Consider the following 24,125-nt stretch of genomic DNA (forward strand, 5'->3'; position numbering starts at 1 on the left):
TTGGTGGGAATGCAAGCTGGTGCAACCACTCTGGAAAACAGCATCCTCGCCAGCATCTGTCATTTCCTGACTTGTTAATTTTAGCCATTCTGACCGGTGTGAGGTGGTGTCTCATTGTGGTTTTGATTTGTATTTCCCTGATGCCGAGTGATGTGGAGCACTTTTTCATGTGTCTGTTGGCCATCTGGATGTCTTCTTTGCAGAAATGTCTGCTCATGTCTTCTGCCCATTTCTTGACTGGATTAATTGTTTTTGGGTGTCAAGTTTGATAAGTTCTTTATAGATTTTGGATATTAGCCTTTTATCTGATAAGACATTTGCAAATATCTTCTCCCCTTTGGTAGTTTGTCTTTTGGTTTTGTTGACGTTTCCTTTGCTGTGCAAAAGCTTTTTATCTTGATGAAGTCCCAATAGTTCATTTTAACTTTTGTTTCCCTTGCCTCTGAAGGTGTGTCTAGCAAGAATTTGTGGGACGGGGGTGGGGTGGGGGGGATTGGGATGGGAATGGGGTAACTGGGTGATGGACATTGGGGAAGGTATGTGTTGTAACGAGCACTGGGTATTATACAAGACTGATGATTCACAGACCTGTACCCCGGAAACAAATAAGACATTATATGCTAATTAATTGAATTTAAATTGAAGAAGAAGAAGTTGCTGTGGTCAAGGTCAAAAAGGTTGCTATCTGTGTTCTCTAGGATTTTGAAGGTTTCCTATCTCACATTTAGGTCTCTTTTTTTTTTTTTTTAAGATTTTTAATTTATTTATTTGACAGACGGAGATCACAAGTAGTCAGAGAAGCAGGCAGAGAGAGAGGAGGAAGCAGGCTCCCCGCTGAGCAGAGAGCCTGATGCAGGGCTCTATCCTAGGACCCTGGGATCATGACCTGAGCCAAAGGCAGAGGCTTTAACACACTGAGCCACCCAGGCACCCCTACATTTAGGTCTTTTATCCATTTTGAGTTTATTTTTGTGTGTGGTGTAAGGAAATAGTCCAGTTTCATTCTTCTGCATGTGGGTATCCAATTTTCCCAACACCGTTTGTTGAAGAGACTGTCTTTTTGCCTTTGGATATTCTTTTCTGCTTCATCAAAAATTAGTTGACCATAGAGTTAAGGGTCCATTTCTGGGCTCTCTACTCTGTTCCATTGATCTATGTGTCTGTTTTTGTGCCAGTACCATACTGTCTTGATGATGACAGCTTTGTAATAGAGCTTGAAGTCCGGCATCGTGATGCCACCAGCTTTGCTTTTCTTTTTCAACATTCCTCAGGCTATTCAGGGTCTTTTTGGTTCCATATAAATTTTAAGATTATTTGGTCCCAGCTCTGTGAAGAAATGCTGATGGTACTTTGATAGGGATTACACCGAATGTGTAGATCGCTCTAGGGTAGCAGAGACATTTTAACAATATTTACCCTTCTGATCCATGAGCATGGAATGCTTTTCCATCTCTTTGTGTCTTCCTCAACTTCTTTCAGAAGTGTTTTTTAGTTTTCAGAGTACAGATCCTGTCTTTCCCTTTTTGGTTGTTTGGGTGCATTTATAGATGGGATCGACTCCTTAATTTCAATTTCTTCTCACTGTTAGCTTATACAAATGCAGCTGATTTCTGTGCATTGATTCTGTATCCTGCCACTTTGCTGAATTCCTCTGAATTCTGGCAGTTTTGTGGTGGAGTCTTTTGGGTTTTCCACACAGCGTATCATGTCATCTGCAAAGAGTGAGAGTTTGACTTCTTTGCTGATTCGGATGTCGAACCACCCTTGCAGCCCAGGAATAAATCCCACTTGGTCCTGGTGAATCATCCTTTTGATGTACTGTTGGATCCTATTGGCTAGTATCTTGGTGAGAATTTTTGCATCTGTGTTCATCAGGGATATTGGTCTGTAATTCTTCTTTTTGGTGGGGTCTTTGTCTGGTCTTGGGATCTAGGTAATGCTGGCCTCATAGTATGAGTTTGGAAGATTTCTTTCCATTTCTGTTTTTTTTTTTTTGAAACACCTTCGGAAGAACAGGTATTTTTTTTTTTTTTTAGATTTTATTTATTTATTTGACAGACAGAGATCACAAGTAGGCAGAGAGGCAGACAGATAGAGAGAGAGGTGGAAGCAGGCTCCCTGCAGAGCAGAGAGCCCGATGTGGGGCTCGATCCCAGGACACTGGGACCATGACCTGAGCCGAAGGCAGAGGCTTTAACCCACTGAGCCACCCAGGTGCCCCAGAAGAACAGGTATTAATACTTCTTTAAATGTTTTGTAGAATTCCCCTGGGAAGCTGCCCAGCCCTGGAGTCGTGTTTATTGGGAGATTTTTTATGACTGCTTCAATTTCTTGAGGAATATGGGTCTGTTTGGGTTTTCTCTTTCTTCCTCTCCTATTCTGAATGACAGTTGTGGTAGTTTATATGCTTCTAGGAATGCATCCATTTCTTCCAGATTGTCAAATTTGCTGGTGTATAATTGCTCATAATATGTTTTTATAATTGTTTGTATTTCTTTGGTGTTGGTTGTGATCTCTCCTCTTTCATGCATGATTTTATTTATTTGGGCCCTTTCTCTCTTCTTTTTGATAAGTCTGGCCAGGGGTTTATCATCTTATTAATTCTTTCAAAGAACCAGCTCCTAGTTGATCTGTTCAGTTCTTTTGGTTTCTATTTCATTGATTTCTGCTCTAATCTTTATTTCTCTTCTCCCGCTGGATTTAGGCTTTATTTGCTGTTCATCTCCAGCTCCTTTAGGTGTAAGGTTAGGTTGTTTACTTAAGACTTTTCTTGTTTCTTGAGAAAGGCTTGTCTTGCTATTTATTTCCCTCTTAGGACGGCCTTTGCTGCATCCCAAAGATTTTGAACAGTTCTGTTTTCATTTTCACTTGTTTCCATGAATTTTAAAAAAATTCTTCTTTAATTTCCTGGTTGACCCATTCATTCTTCAGTAGGATGTTCTTTAACTGCCATGTATTTGTGTTCCTTCCAAATTCCTTCCAAATTACCGCTTGTGATTGAGTTCAAGTTTTAAACTGTTCTGGTCTGTCTGGTCTATATTGTCTCTGTTCCTTTCTGGTCTTTGTTACTTTTGGGCTCTCTCTTTGCTCAAAGGATCCTCTTTAATATTTCCTGTGGATCTGGTTTAGTGATCACAAATTCTTTTAGTTTCTGTTTGTCTTAGAAGCTCTCTATCTCTCCTTCTATTCTGAATGTCATCCTAGCAGGACAAAGAATTCTTGGCTGCTTTTTTTTCTCATTTAGCACCCTGAGTATATCATGCCAGTCCTTTCTGTCCTGCCAGGTCTCATGGACCGGTCTGCTGCCAACCTTATGTTTCTAGCGATGTAGGTTAAGAACCTCTTGTCCTGAGCTGCTTTCAGGATTTTCTCTTTATCTCTGAAATTTGTGAGGTTCACTATTATATGTGGAGGTGTTGCCCTATTTTTATTGTTTTTTGAGGGGGGTTCTCTGTGCCTTATGGACTAGAATGCCTGTTTCCTTCCCCAGATTAGGGACATTTTCAGCTATAATTTGTTCAAATAATCCTTCTGTCCCACTCTCTCCCTCTTCCTCTGGGACCCCAATTATTCCAATCTTTTTTCACTTTATGGAATTGCTAATCTTTCAAATCCTTCCCTCGTGATCCAGTAGTTGTCTCTCTCTCTTTTTCTCAGCTTCCTTATTCTCCATCATTTTGTCTTTTAAATCACTGACTCTCTTTTGCCTCATTTGTCCCAGCAGAGCCTGGGACAAATTTTTTTTTTTATTTTTTATCACACTTCATTAACAGCCTTTGTAATTTCGACTGATTAGATTTTAGTTCTTTTACTTCTCTAGTGTTTTCTATGGTTTTTTCAAGCCCAGCTAGTATCTTTATAATCATTATTCTGAATTCTAGCTCTGACTGTCTATTAATATCCATATTGACTAAATCTTTGGCAGTGAGTACTTCCTCTTTTTCTCTCTTTTAGAGTGAGTTCTTCTGTCTTGTCATTGTATCCAGAAAAGAGTAAATGAAAGAAAGAGAAAATACAGAAATAGCAACTACAACACTAGAAAAAATGCACACTAAACAAATCAGAAGAGAACAGAAACCAAAAAAAAAAAAAAAAAAAAAGAGAGAGAGAATCAAACAAGAAGTTGAACAGAACAATAAACTAGATGCCAAAATAGGAAAGAAACACACACACACACACACACACATATGTAAAATTGAATACAATGAGAGGAAGCCAGAAATGAAAAATATATATGAAGTGTAAATGTAAAAATGAAAATGAAAAAGACTTAAAAAAATTGACAATATAAGAAAATAGCTAAAACGGAAATGAAGTATAAAACTGAAAGATTAAAGAATCACAAGAAAAAAACCACAAATGCCATATACTGTTTTCCCCAAGAGCCGGAGTCTTGCAGCTCTGTACGATCGGTAAACCTGCTGTCAGCCTGAAGTTCTGCTGATCTTCCGGGAGAGGTGCCTGTCACGCTAATTCCCAGGTGGCTTTGGCCTGGCAGAGATGCACCCACTTGCAGGGGGCCTGGCTCGGTGTAAGTGGCTCCAGGACCACGTGGGGGATGAGAATGGTGGCGCCCCAGTCTCCAGCCCTGGAGCAGAAATTCGCTCCCCCCGCTCTTCGTGAGCCCCCGCGGGAAAGCTGTCAGTCATTCTTTACTCCGTGCTTACCGAGCCTGTGGCCGAAAGTTTTTATCTCAGGCGCGTGACCCTGTCTGGAGTCTCCAAACTTTGCAGACTCCTGTGGCGTGCACCCAGGCTGCTCCTCCGAGGGCAGGGAGGGGGTGTCTCAGCCCAGATCTGCTGCTTGCTAGGAACCTGCTCGGAGAACAGTGACCCGACCCCGCAGCGGTTCTCGGTTTGTGGCAAGACTGAGCAGAAAGCTGGTGCCTGGGGTCGCTGATTGCAGTCAACTTCCTGCTCCAATGCCTGGGAACCCTGCCACCCTTGGGCACCCCCATTCTTCTTGTGACCCTGGGGACCCTGAGACCACACTGTCCCACTTGGGATTCCAGCCCACTTGGCCCCATGCGTGCCTTTCAGGTGTCTAAAAGTTCTGATTTTGTGCTCACTGTGTGTAACACTCTCCAGTAGCTGCTTACAGAGGCTCCCTCCGCCCGTGTTTATCTTCCACTGTATCACCTCGGACTCTCGTCTCTGCGCCTCCTACCGTGCAGAAAGTGGTTGCTTTTCTTTTGGTAGAGCTGCAGCGGTTCTCAGGTCTCTCGTTGATTCTGCAGGTGTTCAGAATGATCTCATAACTGTCTCGCCGAATTCCAGGGACCAGACAAAATTAGGGTCCCCTACTCCTCCTCCATCTTAACTCCTCTTGAATTAGTGTTTTTGTATTTTTAGGGTAAATACCCAGGAGTGCGATTGCTGGGTCATAGGGTAGCGCTATTTTTAACTCTCTGAGGACCCTCTGTGCTGTTTTCCAGAGCAGCTGCCCCAGCTTACATTCCCACGAACGGTGCATGAGGGCTTCCCTTTCTCCGCATCCTCGCCAGCACCTGTTGTTTCTTGTGTAATCTTAGCTGTTCTGACAGGTGTGAGATGGTGTCTCATTGAGGTTTTGATGTGTATTTCCCCGATGGTGAGTGTGTCTGTTGACCCTCTGGATGTCTTCTTTGGAGAAAAGTCCGTTCATGTCTTTCCATTTTTTAATTGGATTGTTTGGTTTTGGGTGTTGAGTTTTATAAATTCTTTAACTATTTTAGATAATAACCCTTTTTCAGATACGGCATTTGCAAATATCTTCTCCCATTCCATAGGTTGCCTTTTGGTTTTATTTTATTTTATTTTTTTTTAAAGATTTTTTATTTATTTATTTGATAGAGAGAGATCACAAGTAGACAGAGAGGCAGGCAGAGAGAGAGAGAGAGAGAGGGAAGCAGGCTCCCTGCTGAGCAGAGAGCCCGATGCGGCACTCGATCCCAGGACCCTGAGATCATGACCTGAGCCGAAGGCAGCGGCTTAACCCACTGAGCCACCCAGGCGCCCAACTTTTGGTTTTATTGATTGTTTCTTTTGCTGTGAAGATTTTTTTTCCTTCCTTTTTAATTTAATTAATTAATTAATTAATTTATTTATTTTTAAAGATTTTATTTATTTATTTGACAGACGGAGATCACAAGTAGGCAGAGAGGCAGGCAGAGAGAGAGGGGGAAGCAGACTGCCCGCTGAGTAGAGAGCCCAATACGGGGCTCGATCCCAGGGTCCTGGGATCACGACCCGAGCCGAAGGCAGAGGCTTTAACCCGCTGAGCCACCCAGGTCCCCACCATCTTCTTTTTTTTTTTTTAAATGAGATCCCAATAGTTTATTTTTGCTCTTGTTTCCCTTGCCTCAAGAGATAGATCTAAAAATCTAAAAACATGTTGTTATGCTTGATGTCACAGAAATTACTGCCTGTGCTCTCTTCTAGGGTTTTTATGGTTTCAGGTCTCACATTTAGGTCTTTAACTCGTTTTGAATTTATTTTTGTGTGTGGTGTAGGAAGGTGGTCCAGTTTCATTCTTTTGCATGTAGCCAACCAGTTTTCCCAATGCCATTTGTTGAAGAGACGGTCTTATTTCCATGGGGTGTTTTCTCCTGGTTGGTTGAAGATTAATTGACCATAGAGTTGCGAGTCCATTTCTGGGCTTTCTATTCTGTTCTGTTGAGCTGTGTGTCTATTTCGTGCCAGTACCATACTGTCCTGATGACTACAGCTTTGTAATAGAGCTCAAAGTCTGGAATTGTGATGCCGCCAGCTTTGCTTTTCTTTTTCAAGATTACTTTGGCCATTTGGGGTGTTTTGTGCTTCCGTACAAATTTTAGGCTTGTTTGTTCTAGTTCTCTGAAAAATGCTGGTGGTATTTGATAGGGATTTCCTTCGGGTTGTAGATTGCTTTGGATAGTATGGACATTTTTTTAAAAGATTTTATTCATTTTGACACAGAGTGAGGACAAGCCAGGGGAGCAACAGGAAGAGGGAGAGGGTGAAGCAGACTCCCTGCTGAGCAGCGAGCCTGATGCAGGGCTCGATCCCAGGACTCTGGGATCATGACCCGAGCCGAAGGCAGACACCTAACCACCTGAGCCCCCCAGTCCCCCTTCTGCAGTTTGCCTTTAACTCTGAGTCACTGGATTGTTGCAGGAAGCTCTTGGTGTGTGTCCTTGCCAAGGGGTCTCGTCCGTCAGGTGCACTTGTGACTTCGTGCCTAAATCTTGGGGAGCCTCTTCCTTTCACAGTGATGAAAAAGGCTTTCAGAGTCGAATGCAGGGCACTGCTGACACGTGTGGGGAGTGACTCCGTGGGTGCGCTGCTGCCTCGTCTCCCAGGGGCTTTGCTTTGTGGTTGCGCGTCGCATCTATTCTGAAGAGTGGGTGGGAGCAGGAGACTCGGGGCCTCTGGATCAGTGCCACTTCCCTGCCCATGTCCCCGTGGGCAGCACAGTGAGGGCCGCATGGCCGGCCGCACGAGAGGTGGGTCGTGCCCGGGAAGGACCCGCACCTGGAGCCACGCTGTGCCCTGCTCGTTCTCTGCAGTTGCCGCTGTGTGGACTCGGCGCAGCGGAGCCAGTGTAAGCTCTGGACACCGGCAGCTGAGTCGACGCGGACTTCCTCTGACACAGGCTTTCTGCGCCGGCATGACTTTGATCTAGAACTGTCTGCTGTGGAGTGAGGTTCCACACTGGCCGGGTCCTGGGAGATGGACGTCAGCGGCAGGGAGAGAGGCAGCCCCGGGCTTGGCTTGCGGCCCGCGCGGCCCCAGAAGGTGTGCGTCTTCCTTCCTTGGTTTGCTGTTCTTTAAATGCGAGTTTTCTAAAATACTTTCTTCTCCACTTTGAGCAGCGTTGGACTTTCAGACGGCTGATGGCAGGAGACCTCCGTGTCCATTGTGCAGCGCTGAGATAGTGAGGCCCTGGCCGCCCGGGGCCTTCCTGGCCGAGTGTCCGGGCCTGGCCCCTCTGCCCTGGATGGCGGCGCTCGCAGCCCCCTGCATTCATGTGGGGCGAGCTAGAATGTATGGAGGCAGCCCCAGCACAGGTGCACCGGCCCGAGGTCTCCGCGGCCGAGAAAGGGAAGCCGTGAGCATGGGCAGCTGGCCCCGCCGGCCGCGGCAGGTGTTCGCCGAGAAAGGCAGCCTTCCGGTGACCCACGGCTGGTGCCATGCGGGGGCTTGGGTGCTCCCACAGAGCCCCGCCGTGCTCGCAGGGCAGCCGTCACTGGCGCTGGGAGCCGGGGACTGCCCTGCTCTCTGCAGGCCGGGGTTGCCTGAGACCCAGCCCGGCCTCAGGAGTTTGTGTGCCCGCAGCCGCCAAAGGGACCGTGACCAAGATCGGAAAAGGCTGAGCGCGCAGCCCGTTGATGTGGGCGCCAGGATGGGCAGAGCTGGGTGAGCCAGGCGTCCAGACCACGCTGTTGTCTGTCCACGGTGGGCTGTACGTCGTGATCGGAGACGGTACTGGTCGTCGAGGCCACGGCAGGACAGGGGCCTTGGCCCTGAAGGAAGGTGCAGGGTGCAGAGAAACCATGAGGCCCGTGGCACTGAGCACGGCCTGTGAGGCCCTGGGGGAGAGGTGCGCTCCAGGTGTGGGCGAGCGCTGGGCAGACTCTGGGACGGCCGCATGGGCGATGAGGGGTATTTGCCAGCTGGCCAGGCCCAGAGAAGGCCAGAGTGTTCCAGCCGAAGTCCCAGGGTGGGGCCGTGCCGGGCCGGGGGAGGAATAGCGTGACACCCTCTGACTGCTGGCACAGCTCCTGGGGGACAGGGGTGGCGGGGTGCTGCCGCCCGTGGACTTGACCTGCAGTGGGGTTTTCGCCAGATTTGTGTTTCTGAACGGTGGACAGTGGAGAGGAGGAGGGGAGACCAGCGGTTCCCATGAGCCCCTGCTGTGATCAGGGTTGTGGGAGGGGGGAGTGCTGGTTGGAGTCACTGCCCTGGGGTGGAGGGGAAGGCAAGATGCTGGGGGGAGGGCCAGCTTTGGGTCGAGGCAAAGACCACTGGGAGGTGCCCAGTGACGGGTTTGCCTCTGTCTCAGGACAGAGGCTGCCAGGGGCAGAGAGGGCAGCTCGAGTCGCGACTCCACGCGAGTTCAGTTCCTTCCCTTGGGCTGGCCACGTCTTGCTGTTCTGTCCTCCCCGCTCCAGTCAGGCCCTCCTCTCCCCAGCGCGCGTTGCCGTAGTCAGCTGTGGTGACGTGGTAACACCCCCTCCTCCGTCTGTCTTCTCTGGCGTCAGCCGTGCCTCCTGGTTCTGTTTTTGTCCTGCTGGCGGCTGCTCCCCATTCTGTACCGGGTGGCCCAGATCTCCCGACCTCCTGACGTATGTGGCCCACCCCCTCTCCCCGGGCTGGCCTCACCCGAGCTGGAGGCCCTACGTGCTGACACAGTGTCCTGGGGCTGCTGGAACGAAGTCCCACAAACCGGACGGATGAAAACAACAGAAACGTGCTTCCTGGCACCTGAAGTCAGCCTGGCATCTGAGGCACTCGGGGTCCTCCTCTCTGCACTCCTGGTGGCTCCGGGCGGTCTTGGCCTGGGGCAGCATCACCCCGGTCTTGGCGTCTGTCTGCACATGACGTCCCCTCTGTATCTCAGGTCTTTGTCTCCCCATCCTTAAAGGACACCAGTCACTGGACTTAGGGCCTCCCCGTAATCCAGGATAGTCTCGTCTTAAGATCTTCCGCATAATGACCTGCGTAAAGGCCCTTGTTCTAGAGAAGGTCCCACTGGCAAGGACTAGGGGCTGGGATTCGGCGATCTCCTGAGAGACACTGTTCGGTCCCCTCCTTGCACCAGCCGTGCCCTGATGGGCACTGAGTTTGCATTTCTGACACAGTCGCATTTGTTCGGAATTTGAGAAGCATCAAACCTAAGGTGCCCTACCCCTTGCTCTCTCCTCGCAGGCCACAGAATCTGCTCCCCTCCGTCGGCTCCGTTCCAGGACGTGCGGCTCGGCTTTGCCCGTTGTTCAGGTGGGAACACGCCCAGCGCCCTGCCTGCCCGCAGCTGCGCATCTGCCCGTGGCTGCGCACCTGTCCGCCTTGGGTCCCTGCCGCGTCCCCCTGCTGCTCAGACCCTCCCATGGCTCCCCGTGCCCCCAAGACTGCGGGGCCGGGGCCTGTGAGAGTCTGTGGGAGCCGGTCCCGTGCCTGCTGCTCCCTTCCCTTCGCTGTCCCCCTCATCACTCTGCCCAGTCTCCTGCCCCACATGTGGAGTCATGACCTCCCCGTGGCTCCTGTTGGCCCTCCTGCACCTGGGGGTCTCCCTCTCTCCCCCCAGTCTTCTCCGTCCCTGCCTGCTTGTCCTCATCTCATCCCCTCCTGACACTTACCCATGCGCAAGGTGACCGGCTTGTGCCTACAGCTGCCCGGTACCCGTGTGCACCGTGACCGGTTGGCTCCTATCTGCGCCGCTGCCTGTGCTTCCCCGGGCGCCGGGTGGGACTTGAGTCGGAGCATTTGCTGCAGGACGGGGGGAGCCTCGTTTGCCCCTGGGCCTTCACTAGGTCGCGGTTGGCTTCCCAGGCCGGTGGGAGGCCCCGACTCTCATGACGATTTGGTTGGCCCCACCTCTGGCCACTCTGCAGTTGCGGCCCTGTTACTCAGGCCCCTCCGGGGAGGGTGGCCCCACAGGAGACCCTGACCCAGGGAGGGTGCGAGCGCCAAGTGGGTGAACATGCTGACCCTTCCGTGTGGCCCGGCTGCCCAGCCGCCCCAGGAGAGCAGAGCGGAGCCTCCGCACTGTCGCGGCCCTGGGCCCAGGACAGTGTCCCGCACCCGTGGACAGTTACTAGAGGGAAGGCATCCGGAGTGGTAAATACTGAGAACAAGTCCGGGCCCGGAGCACGTGTGACTTCGGGGCCACTAAGTGAGCGGGGTCAGGCTGAGGGTGTTGGCTTATAACCTCCTGGGGTGGCTTCTTCCTCTCCATGTGAAAATACGCATTTTAAAAAAGCCTATGGGTCCTGTGGAGTAAGGGGGACCCAAAATGCTCTGTAATTATTAACTGATGCTTTTCTGCTTCTGTTTCCCTAGACACCATTTGCCTCTGACTCGAGATGATGTGATGTTTTATTATAAAACTCACTCACCATGATGGCCACACAGACCTTGAGCATAGACAGCTATCAGGATGGGCAGCAGGTGAGCGGCGAGCTTTACCCGCGCGCTGCGTTCGGGCGTGGAGCGGCTGCGGAGACGCGACTGATGCGTCGTTCGCTGCTGAGTCCGTCTCCCGGAGGCTGCGGGTTCAATTTCAAGTGCGTGATGTGGGGTTATGTGCCGGTGCTCAGAGGGGCTAGCCGCGGACTCACGCGTTTCTCCCAGTGGTTGTGACCCGCTCCGTCGGAGCCGATTGGGAAGTTACCGTTTTCATGTCCGCACTAGTGAGCATTGTTGCTTTTAAAGGGAAGCTGGGTGGGTGAGAGCCGCGTGGCTGGTTGCCGACCTGCGTGGGAGCCACGGCCTTTCCCCTCCGCAGGGTGAGTGGCGGCGGGGCGTCCCGATGGGCTGGGCGGCGGCGTCGCCAGGCCGCCTGATAGCCTCTTGCCCGCCCGCCCACCGTCTATGCGCTTCGTTTTCCTTGCAGCTGCGGTGAAATCTGGACGTTTCGGGTCTGAGCCCTGAAGGAACTGGGCAGTCCGGGAGTGGGAGCAGCTCAGCCGAGGCCCGGGCGGCCTCTCTTGGGACCCCGAGGTCTTGGGGTGCTCTGTGTGTTCGGAATGGGGGCCAGTACCTCTCTGACTCGGAGCCCTGGAGCTCGTTCCTTCGAAGAGCTCCGTCTTTGCTTCCTGCTTCCTATAGTCGGGAGGCGACGAGAGACGCCCCGAGGCCCCTTCTCCCTGCTCGGACATTGAGTGCGCCTCGTCAGTCCAGGCGGGGGGACTCACCCGAATGAGGTCGGGCCGCACCAGTGAGGTTCCGGGTGGCGCGGGGTGGGGGCCCGCGGCTCCTTCGCCTCCTGCTGCATCTCCTTGGTGGCCAGTCCCGGCCTTGCTGGTTTGGTTCCTGGCGCACAGACTTTGTTTTGTTGGCTTTTGCTGTTGTTGTGGTTGCTGGTTCTTTACAAATGTTTAAGGGTCTTAGCTTCTTATAGGAATTGAGGCGTGGGGGGGGGTGCTCTCTGCATCTCAAAGTCCTTTGATATTTCCAAGTGATTCCATTTCTAAAATGCAAAGCTAGTGCTGTCCCCTCTCCTCCTGCCCACAGAGCCTGGCCTTGAGGACCCTGCATTGCCCATGTCCTCACCTCTGCGGTCTGCTTCTGGGTATGTCTGCCCTGTGGCCCTGGCCGGGCACTTCCCTTGGCTCTTTCCCCAAGCAGCAGCTCGGCCACGGTCCTCCGGTCCTATGCGTCTTTGCTTCCATCGCATTCTGGGAAGACTCCCTGTCTGCCCTGATCACACGGCAGCCTGCTCCCTCCCCACCTGCCCCCTACCCCTGTCCTTCCTCCCTCCGCTGATCCCCCATCCCCTGCTGGCCGAACCTATCCTGGGAGCCTATCCCGAGAGTCTCCTCCCGCAGGAGCAGATCTGTGCCTGTGGTGGTGGCTGTGTCCTGCGTGGTGCCAGGCACAGGGAGGGAAGGAGCCTCTCTTTTCTCTTGCCATGGAAAACTCTTGATGAACGTTGACTGTTTACTACCCTGCAGCTTAGATGTGCCCGGTTTCCTTGGCCATTCCTCCGAGGTGGCACATTTAGGTGTTTCTTTTTCACACCAGCACTTAAAAAAAAAAACCTAAAATAAATCTTTTGAGGCTTAAAAAAATTTTTTTAAAAAAAGATTTTGTTTTTATTTGACAGAGAGAGACACAGTGAGAGAGGGAACACAAGCAGGGGGAGTGGGAGAGGGAGAGGCAGGCCTCCCGTTGAGCAAAGACCCCGATGTGGAGCTCGATCCCAGGACCCTGAGATCATGACCCAAGCTGAAGGCAGATGCCTAATGACTGAACCACCCAGGTGCCCCCTTTTGAGGCTTTTCAATAACACTGTCAGATTTCCCTCCAGAAAGGTTGAGTTTGGCTGGGCTGCAGTGAGCTGCTTTAGTGTTTTGTTTTTTTTTTTAAAGATTTTATTTATTTATTTATTTGACAGACAGAGATCACAAGCAGGCAGAGAGGCAGGCAGAGAGAGAGGAGGAAGCAGGCTCCCTGCTGAGCAGAGAGCCCGATGCGGGGCTCGATCCCAGGACCCTAAGATCATGACCCGAGTCGAAGGCAGCGGCTTAACCCACTGAGCCACCCAGGCACCCCAGTGTTTTGTTTTTTTAAGAGAGACAAATGCCCTCCCGGGCCCGCTGCACCATCTGAAGGCAGCAGCTCGGAGGGGTCCCTGCCCTCTGGACCATCGGAGAGCTGCAGCAGGATCCCTGTGGCCTGTGACCAGCCCTGGCTGTCAGGGGACCCTGGGTGGGGGCGGGGTTCGTGGCAGGGCACAGTCTCTCCCACCATGTGGGGAGAAGCCCCTTCTCCAAGGGTCCCCACCCGGCTGCTGCCTGGAGGGACAGAGTCCTGGCGGCAAGGGGTGGCCATGAAGGAGCTAGGGGACTGGCCATCTGCTCGTGGATCCTTGAGAGCTTCCTGCAGCGATCTGTGATTTCTTTCTGTGAACTGAATTCCTCATGCTGATGGGTTTAAATACTTTACACCTAAGTTACAAACCAAATAGCTAGCTGAAAGGAATGTAACTGGTAATATCACTAGCGCTTCCTCTCACGTTTAATACAAGTTCTTGAAACACAGCCAGTCTTCGCTTTCTGCACAGTGACTCTTTTCTCAAACTTTGGATAGCTTATGTGTTCTCAAATTCAAGAGTAGATGGGGAGAATTTAGAATATGGGGTCTGAGTTGTTTTCGTGACAAGGTAAGAGTGTGAACTCCTCGTGTGTGCTTCTCTTACTGTAGTGTTACTCGGTGTGAGCCTCTAAGGCAGGAAGGGACAGCAGTGACATTTTTCCTGTGCCCCGTCCCTTCAGTGCTGGGCAGTAGTACGTTTCTGAAAATCATAAGCATTTCACGGAGACCAGTCCTCACAGCTTTCATGATGATTTGGAAATTTTACTTTGTCTTAGCCATTTGCAAAATGTATTAAGTTCAGAGGAGTTTTGTTGGTCGTAGTTTCTAGATACTGTTGCCAGTCATCCAGCCGTCTAGCAATTTCCGCTCCTGTTGCATTTCTGTTCCTGTTTGAGAGTCTAGTACTTAGTAGCTCTTTATTTTGTGTTTAGTAACCAGAATTCTCCTCCTCCTTTCACAGATGCAAGTAGTAACAGAGTTAAAAACGGAGCAAGACCCCAACTGCTCTGAGCCCGATGTGGAAGGAGTAAGCCCCCCACCCGTGGGGTCCCAGACGCCAATGGACGCGGACAAGCAGGCCATTTATAGGTAGCGACGAGATGCGACGCACGGGGGTTTTAACAGCAATAACAGGGATCGAGAACCTTGTTAAGTGGAACGTTAGAGCTGTCAGCTAGGCAGAGTAGTAAGGTTTGACGTGATAACCACGGGGGTGAGAAGTTTGTCAAATTAAGATATCATTCCTGATACCTTAAAAGAAGTTTTGGAATATAAATGTACATTTTAGTCAGCCTTGCTAAAAGAAATCTTCAGGCCCAGGTATTTTTTCAGGATAGTCCAGTAAACAAAGAGGGAACGGCTCCCAACGCATCATTCTGATACTAAAGCCAGACAAAGACAGTTTAAAAAAAAAAAAAGTACACACCAGTATGTCTCAGGAACTTAAACATAAAAGTCATTAATAAAACATTAAATCCAGTGACATATAAAAAGAATGACATACACTCACCAAGTGGAGTTTATCCCGAGAACTCAAACTGAATCATTTGTCAAAAGATCAGCCAGCGAGACCCCAACATGATCATACCGAGTGACACAGAAAAGCATTTGACAAAAATCAGCAGCTAATTATGATTCAAAACTGTCAGCAAGGTGGTCATGGAGGGTCTCTCTCCTAACCTGATGAAGCGCAACATCAGGAAATCTGTAGTTCTCATCATATTCGATGGCCAGAGACTGTTTTCCTCTGAGACCGTGCAAAAGGAGCCCCGTTCGGCACTGTAATATAAGTCCTAGCCAGTGTGATAAGGCAAGAAGATGCATACCAGATTAGAAAGGAAGACATGAAGCTGGCTCTGTGCACAAACGACACAATTGTCTGTATAGAAAAGCCCAAAGACTCCACCAAAAAACTTCCAGAACTGGGTAAGTGAGTTTAGTAAGGTCACTCATTACAGGGGCAACGCACAGAAAACAATCCCGTTTCTCTATCAGTAATATACAATGGGAGGCTGAGAATTTAAAAAGACAGTATTGTTTACAAGAGCTCCGAAACATTTAGGTATAAATCTAACAAAACGCAGAAACTTTATGCTGAAAAACTATAAGATGCTGATGCCAGCAATCAAGGAAAACCTACATGCGACACATACCATGTTCATGGATTGGAAAACTCAACATAGTAAAGATGTCCTTTTTCCTGAAATCGACCTGTAGAGTTAGCATAATTCCAATTAAAGCCTTAGCAGGATAGTTTTCTACATGTAGACACATTAATTTTGAATTTTATATGGAAGGCAAAATAACTAGACCAGCCGAAATAGTGTTGAAAAAGAATAAAGTTGAATTTGGAAACATCCTGTGGCGGCATAGTAATGAAGATGCCGTGACAGTGGTGAAGGGATAGGAGCAGATCACTGATAGAGAGTCCAGAAGTAGATGTACCAGAATGTGATTTAGTGGATCTGACAAAGGTGTAGACAGTTCCGTGGGGTAGAGGCGGACTTTCCCACAAATGGTATTGGAAGAATTAGACATTCACATGCCAAAAGAAGATCCTCAGTGTGCTCTCACGTTTTGTACAGTTTACTCAAGGGGTGCCTGGGGGGCTCAGCAGGTGAAGCTTTTGCCATCGCTGAGGTCCTGATGCCAGGGTCCTGGGATCGAGCCCTGCATCAATCTCCCTGCTCAGCGGGGAGCCTGCTTTTCCCTTCTGCTTGTGCACTCTCTCTCTCTCTCAAATAAATAAATAAAATCTTAAAAGAAAAAGTTTACTCAAAAGAGAGTATAGATCTAACTGTAAATTTTAAACTGATAAAGCTGGTCTGTCCATACCATGGCGTATCATTCAGCCACAACAAGGAACGAGGTAGTGACCCATGTGCCAGCGCTGATGAGCCTGGAAGACACCGTGCTGAGTGCGAGAAGCTAGATGCCGAAGGGTGTGTGTTGTGTAATTCCGTTTAGATGCCTAGAACCCTGGCAAGCCTAGAGAGACAGAAAATCGGTTGTGGTGGCCGGGGGCTGGGGTTTGGGGGGAGATGGGCAGCAACTGCTAATGGCTGCAGGGTCACTGCGGGCTGATGAAGGTGCTGTAGGGTTGCCCTTGGTGATGGCTGCTCCCCTCTGTGAGCAGAGGAGACCCCCTCGGCTCTTCCATGGCGGCGGATAAGCTGGAGCATGAGAACGATGTCTCGACAGTGAATGCGCACACACGCCCTCAGACACTCTCGTGCACGTGTGGGACGTGGGACGCCCGTTTTACTCTTTCTGTCCCCCCAGGCACCCGCTGTTTCCGTTATTAGCTTTGCTGTTTGAAAAATGCGAACAGTCCACGCAGGGCTCCGAAGGCACGACTTCCGCCAGCTTCGATGTGGATATCGAAAATTTTGTACGGAAGCAGGAGAAGGAAGGGAAACCCTTCTTTTGTGAAGATCCGGAAACTGACAATTTAGTAAGTAAAAGAAATGTTTCATTCTTATTCTTTATTTATTCCAAATTTAAAATCTGTTCAGTGAACTTGAAACTTGTAATCAGGACTTCAGAATGTAGTTGTGCTAAAGGAGGGAATCCGGGAGTTGATGAAATATTTCCCGTATGTGTGACCTGGGTGTAACCCCACGTCTCCCAGCCTTCCCCGGTGACCTCTATCCAGGGCTCAGAGGAGCTCGTCTGTGCCTGTGCCACCAGGGGGCTGGGGACTCAGGTCCCCCTGAGTATAGGTGAAGTCCCTTGGGGTCGGTGTGCTTCTGTGCCGCGCTTCTCAGGCAGCATGCCTGTGTCCCTGTCCGGTTCTGAGCTTGTCCCCGGCCATGGACACACGTCCCTGTGCTCTCTCTGGAGGCTGGCCGTGAGTGGTGGCAGGTGGCTGTGTGCAGACTCGAGGCCCTTGCACACGGAGCAGGGCGGCCTGCACAGCGGTCTCCCACGCTCCTCACTGCTCACCCCAGCCGTGCCGCCTCGGCCGGATGCCCTCCTCCTCGGCCGGGTGCCCTCCTCCTCGGCCGGGTGCCCCACGACCCTTGCTGAAGGAAGAGCAGACGTGGTCGTGTCAGCGTCGCTTACGCGCCCCTCAGGGCAGTGGAGCACCAGTAGCCCGAGTCGGGGGCGCGCTCCTTCCCCGGGCTGCCTTTAGAGCCTGCTAATCCCCAGCCCCAAACCGGGGTCAGGGCCCCTGTCCGCAGAAGAGAGTCTTTAGGAAATCTTTTCCTGAATAAATGTCCCGGGTCTGTGTCGGTTTTTAACTTCTCATTATGCATTCAACCTCCGTGCCTGACGGATTTTCCCGGGGCGCCGTCTGACCTGGAGTGGCCTCCAGGTGCCCGCCCTTTCAGGGTGAGAATCAGAAGCTTGCTTGGCCTCTGAATCTGTCACACTGCCACCACTGTGTGGCCGCGGGGACAGCCGGAGGAGGGGACCCAGGCTCTCCTGACTGGTGTCCCCGCAGAGGGCCAAGCGGGCCTTGGCTGGTTCCTTCGGCAAATGCATTCGAGGTGTGCGACCAGGGCCCCAGCGGGAGGGGCTGGGCTTTGGGCTGTGGATTCACAGGCACGTGGTGCTTATTGGGGCAGAGCGGAGTCTGCAGCTGTGGGGCGGGTTACCCCGAAACTTAGTGACTTAATAAAGTCACAGTAGAACTTTTAGATCTTAAAGGGCTGACGTCGTGCTAGGGCCAAAGTTCTCAGGCTTCACACCAGGAGCACAGTCCATCAAAGGCAGAGTCGGTAAGTCGAGTTTTATCGAAAAAAAGAGCCACCTGTGCTGTGGGTGTGGATCCGTCCCCACTGACGGAGGGACCGAGGGGGACACGGGAGGACAGGGAGGGTGAGGGCCTTGCTCTTGTGGAACGGGGCAGCGGTGGGGCCAGGCCGAGGCTGGGCCGTCTCCCGGCGCTGGGACTCACCGAGGGCGGCAGGGGGACCATCCGTGTCCCCGCACAGCAGATGCAGCTGAGATGTCAGAGGCCTGTGGCGCTGGGATGCCTTGTCGTTCCACGTGGTTCGGACGTAATTCCCCTTCTGTCGCCAGCCCTGCAGACGGCCGTGGCTCTGCGGCACTCAGGTTGAGCCGAGAGAGGCTACGTGCTGAGAATTCAAACTTCCCGGGACGCTGCCGTTTTCTTGTCTGAGGGTCTTTCATTTTCTCTGCTTCTAGATGGTAAAAGCAATCCAGGTTTTGCGTATCCATCTTCTTGAGCTGGAAAAGGTTAATGAACTGTGCAAAGACTTCTGCAGTCGATACATCGCTTGTCTAAAGACGAAAATGAACAGTGAGACTCTGCTGAGCGGAGAGCCCGGAAGCCCGTATTCCCCCGTCCAGTCCCAGGTATCTGTTTGGGTCCTGCTCTGCTTCGCAGTGATGGTAAGGTCCGCAGGGGCGACGGTGCCGCCTCCTGAGACCAGCGGCCCCGCCGGAGGGCCTGGGCTATCACGGCCTTCCTGGGGCCAGGACAGCCTCTGGGCTTCATGCAGTCGTGGACTGAGGCCTCCATCTGCCCGGCGGACCCTGGACCCCGGCTGTTTGGAGGACGGAGTACCAGTCATCACTTTCCTTTTTCTTTAAAATAAGGTTTTTATTATTTCTGGAAATTGTGGTAAAACACACGTATCATAGAATGTACCGTCTTGACTGTTGGGTGACATTCAGCATATTCACACTGCTGCACAGTCGTCACCAGCCGTCTCTGGAACTTTCCATCTTCTCAGACTGAAACGCTGTCCCTGTGGAGTAATAACTCCCCACTCTTCCCTCCCCAGCTCCCACCATTCTACTCTCTGTGAACCTGGTCAGTTCAGGTACCCGACGCGAGGGGATCCCACCGTATTTGTCCTTTTGTGTCTGGCCTGCTTCACGGGCATGACGTCCTCGAGGTGGGCGCACGTCGGAGCGCCATTACCCATGAGCCGTTCTGTGGCCCGTAGTGACATCGCGTCGTGCTCACGGTTCGCGTCTTCCTGATGCCTGATGGTGTTGGCCATCTTTCCTGAGCTTGTCTGCTGCCTGTCCGTCCGCTCACGTCTTTGCCCATCTTCTGATGGGATTTTTTTTTTTTAAAGATTTTATTTATTTATTTGACAGAGATCACAAGTAAGCAGAGAGGCAGACAGAGAGAGAGGAAGGGAAGCAGGCTCCCTGCTGAGCAGAGAGCCCGATGTGGGACTCAATCTCAGGACCCTGAGAGCATGACCTGAGCCGAAGGCAGCGGCTTAACCCACTGAGCCACCCAGGCGCCCTGATGGGATTTTCTTAAACTGTTCACTTCTCAGTGTATTCTAGATACTGGTCTTTCATGAGCTAGATGGTTTGTGAAGGTTTTCTCCCCAGTCTGTAGCTTATCTTCTCATCCTCTTAGCAGAGTCTTTTGCATTGTAAACATTTTAAATTTTGATCAAGTCCCTTTTGTCAACTTTTCTTTGATGAGCTCTGCTTTTGGCGGTAAGTCCCAGAACTCTGCCCGGCCCCAGGTCCCAAGGACTTTTCTCTAGGTTTTTTGTTTTGTTTTTTGGGTTTTTTTTTTCCTTCAAGTTTTATGTTTCACATTTAAATCCATGAGCCTTTTGAGTTAACTTTGGTATAAAGTGAGAGGGTCTAGGTCGAGGTTCTTTGCTCTGCGTCTGACGGCCCAGTGCTCCGGCACCGTCTGCTCCGGTCCCTCCCTCAAAGTGCTTTTACGACACTGGGGGCAGCTGGTCGGGTGTGTTTGTGTCCATCTGTCTCTGTTCAGGTCCGCTGATCGGTGTATGGACAGCAGCTGGTCGGGACACCGGAGCTATCTAACAAGCCTCACGTGTCGGTAGACGGGTTCCTCCTGCTGTAGTCTTCGTTTCCAAAGTGATTTTAGTTATTCTAGGTCGTTTCCATAGAAGTTTTGGAATAATCTTGTCTGTATCAACAAAAAAGTGCTGCTGGGGTTTAGGTAGGAATTGCATTCAGCCTGCGTATCGTTCTGGGGAGAAACGAGGTCTTCCCTCCGTCCACTCCCCCAGCGCACAGACTGGCATGTCTCTCCGTTCATTCACTCCTCTGTCGTTTTTCAGTGGTGTTCTGTAGTTTCGTGCTGTAAGGCCCACACGTGTGTTTGTAGAATCACACCTCGGTGTTTCTTTTCTTCTTTTTTTTTTAAAGCAGTTACAGGGGGTGTTATGTTTTTAACTTCAGTGTCCCTGCTAATATTGAGAAATAGTTGATTTTGTATGTTTATCCTGCATCCTGCAACCTTGCAGAACTCCATTCTTAGTTCTAGGAGGCCGTGTTCACAGCTTCCTGACAACGTCTCACCTGTGCAGTGATGCCAGCTGCGGACAGGAGCCGTTCTCGTCCTTCCTTCCCAAGCTGTGTGCCCATTTCCTTGTCTTTCCCTACTGCATTGGCAGGAGCCCCTGGTGCGGTCTTGAATACCATTGGTGAAAGTGAATGTCCTGCCTTTTCCCCAGTCTTAGGGAAAAACATTCTGCCTTTCACTATTAATTATAGTTTTAGTGACAGGTTTTTCCTGGATGCTGTCCACCGGTTGAAGAAGTTCCTCCCTATTCCTGTTTTTCTAAGAGTTTCTGTTATGTTGCGTCCTGTCAAATGCATTCCCTGCGCGGATCAATAGGATTATGTGATTTTTCTCCTTTCTTTTATTAACGTGGTAGTTGATTACATTTTTGCATACTGAGCTGGAATAAACTCCGCCTGGGCATGGCACGAAGTTCTTTTCACTTGGCCTCCCGAGTTGGGCTGGCTAGTACGCTGTCAAGCATTTGTGTCCGCATCAAGGGTTGCCGGCCTGTGGTTTCCTTTTTGTTATGGTCTCTGTCCGGGTTTGGTACCAGGATAGTACAGCTTTATAAAGTGAGCAGAAGAGTATTATTCCCTCCTTTCCTGTTTTCTGGAAGTGACTACGTAGAATTGGTGTTACTACTTTACATGTCGGATAGAATTCTTCAGTGACAGTAGCTGGACCTGGAGATTTCTTTTTTGAGTTTTTAAGTTACGAATTCGGTGTCCTTCATGGTTGTAGGGCTGATCAGATGGCCTGTTTCACACAAGCTCCCCTCTCAGACGGCAGAGGCTCACGTGATGAGTGGCTGTGGCCCGTCTCGCCTGCTGCCGTGTGTAGGGTGTGCGGTGCCCTCTGTGTCCTTCCTGGTCCTGGTAATATGTCGTCTCCCTTTGTTTTCCCCGCGTCTTGTAGACGTTATCAATCTACTGATCGTGCAGAGAACCAGCTCTGTTTTCATTGCTCTCTGGTTTTCTGTTTTCAGCTTCGTTGATTTCGCTTTGATCTTTTTCACGTCCTCCCTTCTGCTTGCTTTGGTTTCCTTTTGTTCCTCCGTGTTTCGGTTCTCCATGGTGGGAGCTTGGATTATTGATTGGGATGAATTAACTTTTATTTTAACCAAGTTGATGCGGCAGCCTGCAGAGTAATTGTCTCTGCACGGTCGCCACCAGCGCTGTTCAGCTGCCCAGGTACCCGGGTGCCTGCCGGGTGCCGGGCCCCGTGCCCGGACGCCAGGTGCACAGCTTCCTCCCCTTGCAGCCGCCAACCCAGCCGTCACGGTGAACGGGTAGATGAGCCCGTTTGTACCCGACTTCAGATGGCTGGGATCTGGGTGCAGCGTTCACGGTCGTTTTCGTGGAACCTGCTGCAGGCCAGGCCCAGACCAAGCCCTCCAGAAGCAGGAACGCCAGGGGCTCGCCTCTCTGGTGGGGACTCATGATGACACGCTGGAACGTAACCTCTTGAAAGCCACATTGAAGCCAGTATCTCAGAACCGTCGCATGTGATGCCGGGCAGCCTTGGATCTCCTGGTTTGCAGATGCGGAAGGAGGCCTTTCCGTTTTCCTCCAGCCCCTCACTGTGTGTCTCTGACTTACAGCAGATTCAAAGCGCCATCTCAGGCACGCTCAGCCCCCAGGGAATCGTGGTGCCGGCGTCTGCGCTGCAACAGGGGAACGTCACCATGGCGACCGTGGCAGGTATGCTGGCTCTTGCCTTGAGCGCTTGTGGAAAAGGCCTTCCTGTTAGAACGGAGAAGTGCGCCGGTATAGTTTCTAGTCAATGCCGGTTCCTGAAATAGGAGTGGCAACATCTAGAGCCCTTAGAACTGAATGCATCTTCCTTGTTTTAATTCCCAGTAACAAACGGTGTGCGCAAGCTGTGTTTCTCTACCGAAAGATTTTGAGAAGAAAGGTTTTCTATAGGAGTTGACGACATACAGCAAAACCCGCTGTGGTTTGCAGGTGACGCCGTTGTTCCTTGGGCTCTTCGCAGCACCTGGACAAGCTTAGGTGGCGTCACTAACGTTTGACAAACAAGAATTCGTTCTTAGTATAGGGAAGCCCACCGCGGGAGGGGTACGGGTTCTGCGGTTCCCTGGTGCGTGTCGAACGTCGCAAATGCAACATCGTCGTGAGAGTGGACTGAGGCGTGTAAGGAGGGGAAAAATTTACACCGAAAAGCCTCGTGTGATAGTGTGCAGGGAAACCTCCGCGGGAAGATGAATGCATGTTTGATCAGAAAAGACGATAAAAAATATTTCACACCATCACCGGGTCCTTTAATACTGGTAACTGTGGGGAAAGGAGGAAATAGAGGCAGACAGAAGAGGGAATTGCAGAATCCAAGGATGCCCTTGTGCCCTGTGCGGTGGGACACCTTGCTGCCTGCCCCACACTGTGCACCCCCACACTGTGCCCGCGCCCCAGAACACTGCCCTGCCCTCCCAACCGTTCTGCCCCTCCCCCTGCACACTGCCCCGCTCTGCTGCACAGGACCCCTCTTTCCCCGCACGATGCCGTACCTCCTGCCCAGGGGCCCACACAGCCCACGTGTGACAGACAGTACCATGTCCCCCCACGGTGCCCCTCCCCTGCCAGAGCCAGGCCTCACTGTAGATGTCAGGACACTTTGTCCCGGGACGTTGTTTTAATAATTTGCAGTGACAGGTCCACCAGCAAAGTACTGATCACTTGGAATAGTTTAAAAACCGCGTCAGACTGGAGGTTTTATTCCTTCCATACGCGCGTTGAGTATATCGAGAATATGGTTTTAAATCCTTGAGACTTAAGAGTCTTTTAATGTCTTCCTTCTTGAGGTGGCACCGTGTACCAGCCTGTCACAGTCGTCACTCCTCAAGGCCAAGTAGTGACACAAGCGCTGTCGCCCGGCACGATCAGGATCCAGAACTCCCAGGTGCGTATGTCATTCCCGAGGGCGGGTTTGGGGCTGAGTGGCACCATGTGGGGAACAGCGGGTCCTGGCGGGAGCTGTTCCTCGGCCTGAAGACCACGGTCTCGGCCAGCTTTCCCGTAGCCATCTGTAGGTCACCTCGATGTCAGCGTGCCGTCTCTCATCTACTCTTTGTCTCTCTCGTTGCAACAAAGTCTCCAAGTTCAGAAAGTCTAAGGAAGCCGGAAAAAAGTCAGCCCTGACCCCTTTCCCCCAGCAGCCACTGTCGTCCAACTGAACAGTGGACTGCGTAGCTGTCTCTGGCTTGGGAGATTCGAGGCTGCGTGGATGGGCTCTTCCCGCCCCAGGTCGGCCAACCGCAGACCCCGTAGACCATGGCCAGGCCCTTCTCGGTGCACCTGCTGGGCCAGAGCACCTCTTCAGGCCAGTCCTGGGGGTGGTGGGGCCCTTCCTGAATGCCCTCCCACAGCCTACGGGAAAGCCCAGTCCAGGCTGCCTCTTCCCCACTCTCCGTGACCCAGTGGAGGCCCTGCCCGAAGAGGAGGCCGGTGGGCTCGTCCTGCCCTCGGTTGGCGGCCTCGAGGGGACCCCCAGCTCCAAGAGCGCAGGAAGGAGCTTTGCGGGCCGAAGCTGCAGGTGGACGAGCTGCTCTCTGCTGGCAGAGCTCGTGCTGC

General features: G+C 51.4%; 1 protein-coding gene across 2 annotated transcripts in view; it reads left to right on the forward strand.

Moving 5' to 3' along the window:
* Nucleotides 1-24,125, forward strand: part of LOC111155740 (PBX/knotted 1 homeobox 1) — a 55,450-nt gene that overhangs the window by 20,282 nt on the left and 11,043 nt on the right. The window contains exons 2-8 of one of the 2 annotated variants that reach the window (XM_022516110.1): nucleotides 9,888-9,956; nucleotides 11,019-11,126; nucleotides 14,236-14,363; nucleotides 16,557-16,728; nucleotides 18,429-18,599; nucleotides 22,139-22,238; nucleotides 23,357-23,454. In XM_022516110.1, coding sequence (XP_022371818.1) covers nucleotides 11,076-11,126; nucleotides 14,236-14,363; nucleotides 16,557-16,728; nucleotides 18,429-18,599; nucleotides 22,139-22,238; nucleotides 23,357-23,454 — 720 coding nt within the window. In that variant the 5' untranslated portion in view covers nucleotides 9,888-9,956; nucleotides 11,019-11,075. Of the gene's footprint in view, nucleotides 1-9,887; nucleotides 9,957-11,018; nucleotides 11,127-14,235; nucleotides 14,364-16,556; nucleotides 16,729-18,428; nucleotides 18,600-22,138; nucleotides 22,239-23,356; nucleotides 23,455-24,125 lie in introns of those variants that run through there. The other variant, XM_022516111.1, reaches the window with a different exon arrangement.

This window comes from Enhydra lutris, unplaced genomic scaffold (assembly GCF_002288905.1).
Source record: "Enhydra lutris kenyoni isolate GAN:26980312 unplaced genomic scaffold, ASM228890v2 scaffoldscaffold43, whole genome shotgun sequence".
NCBI classification, from domain to species: Eukaryota; Metazoa; Chordata; class Mammalia; order Carnivora; family Mustelidae; genus Enhydra; species Enhydra lutris.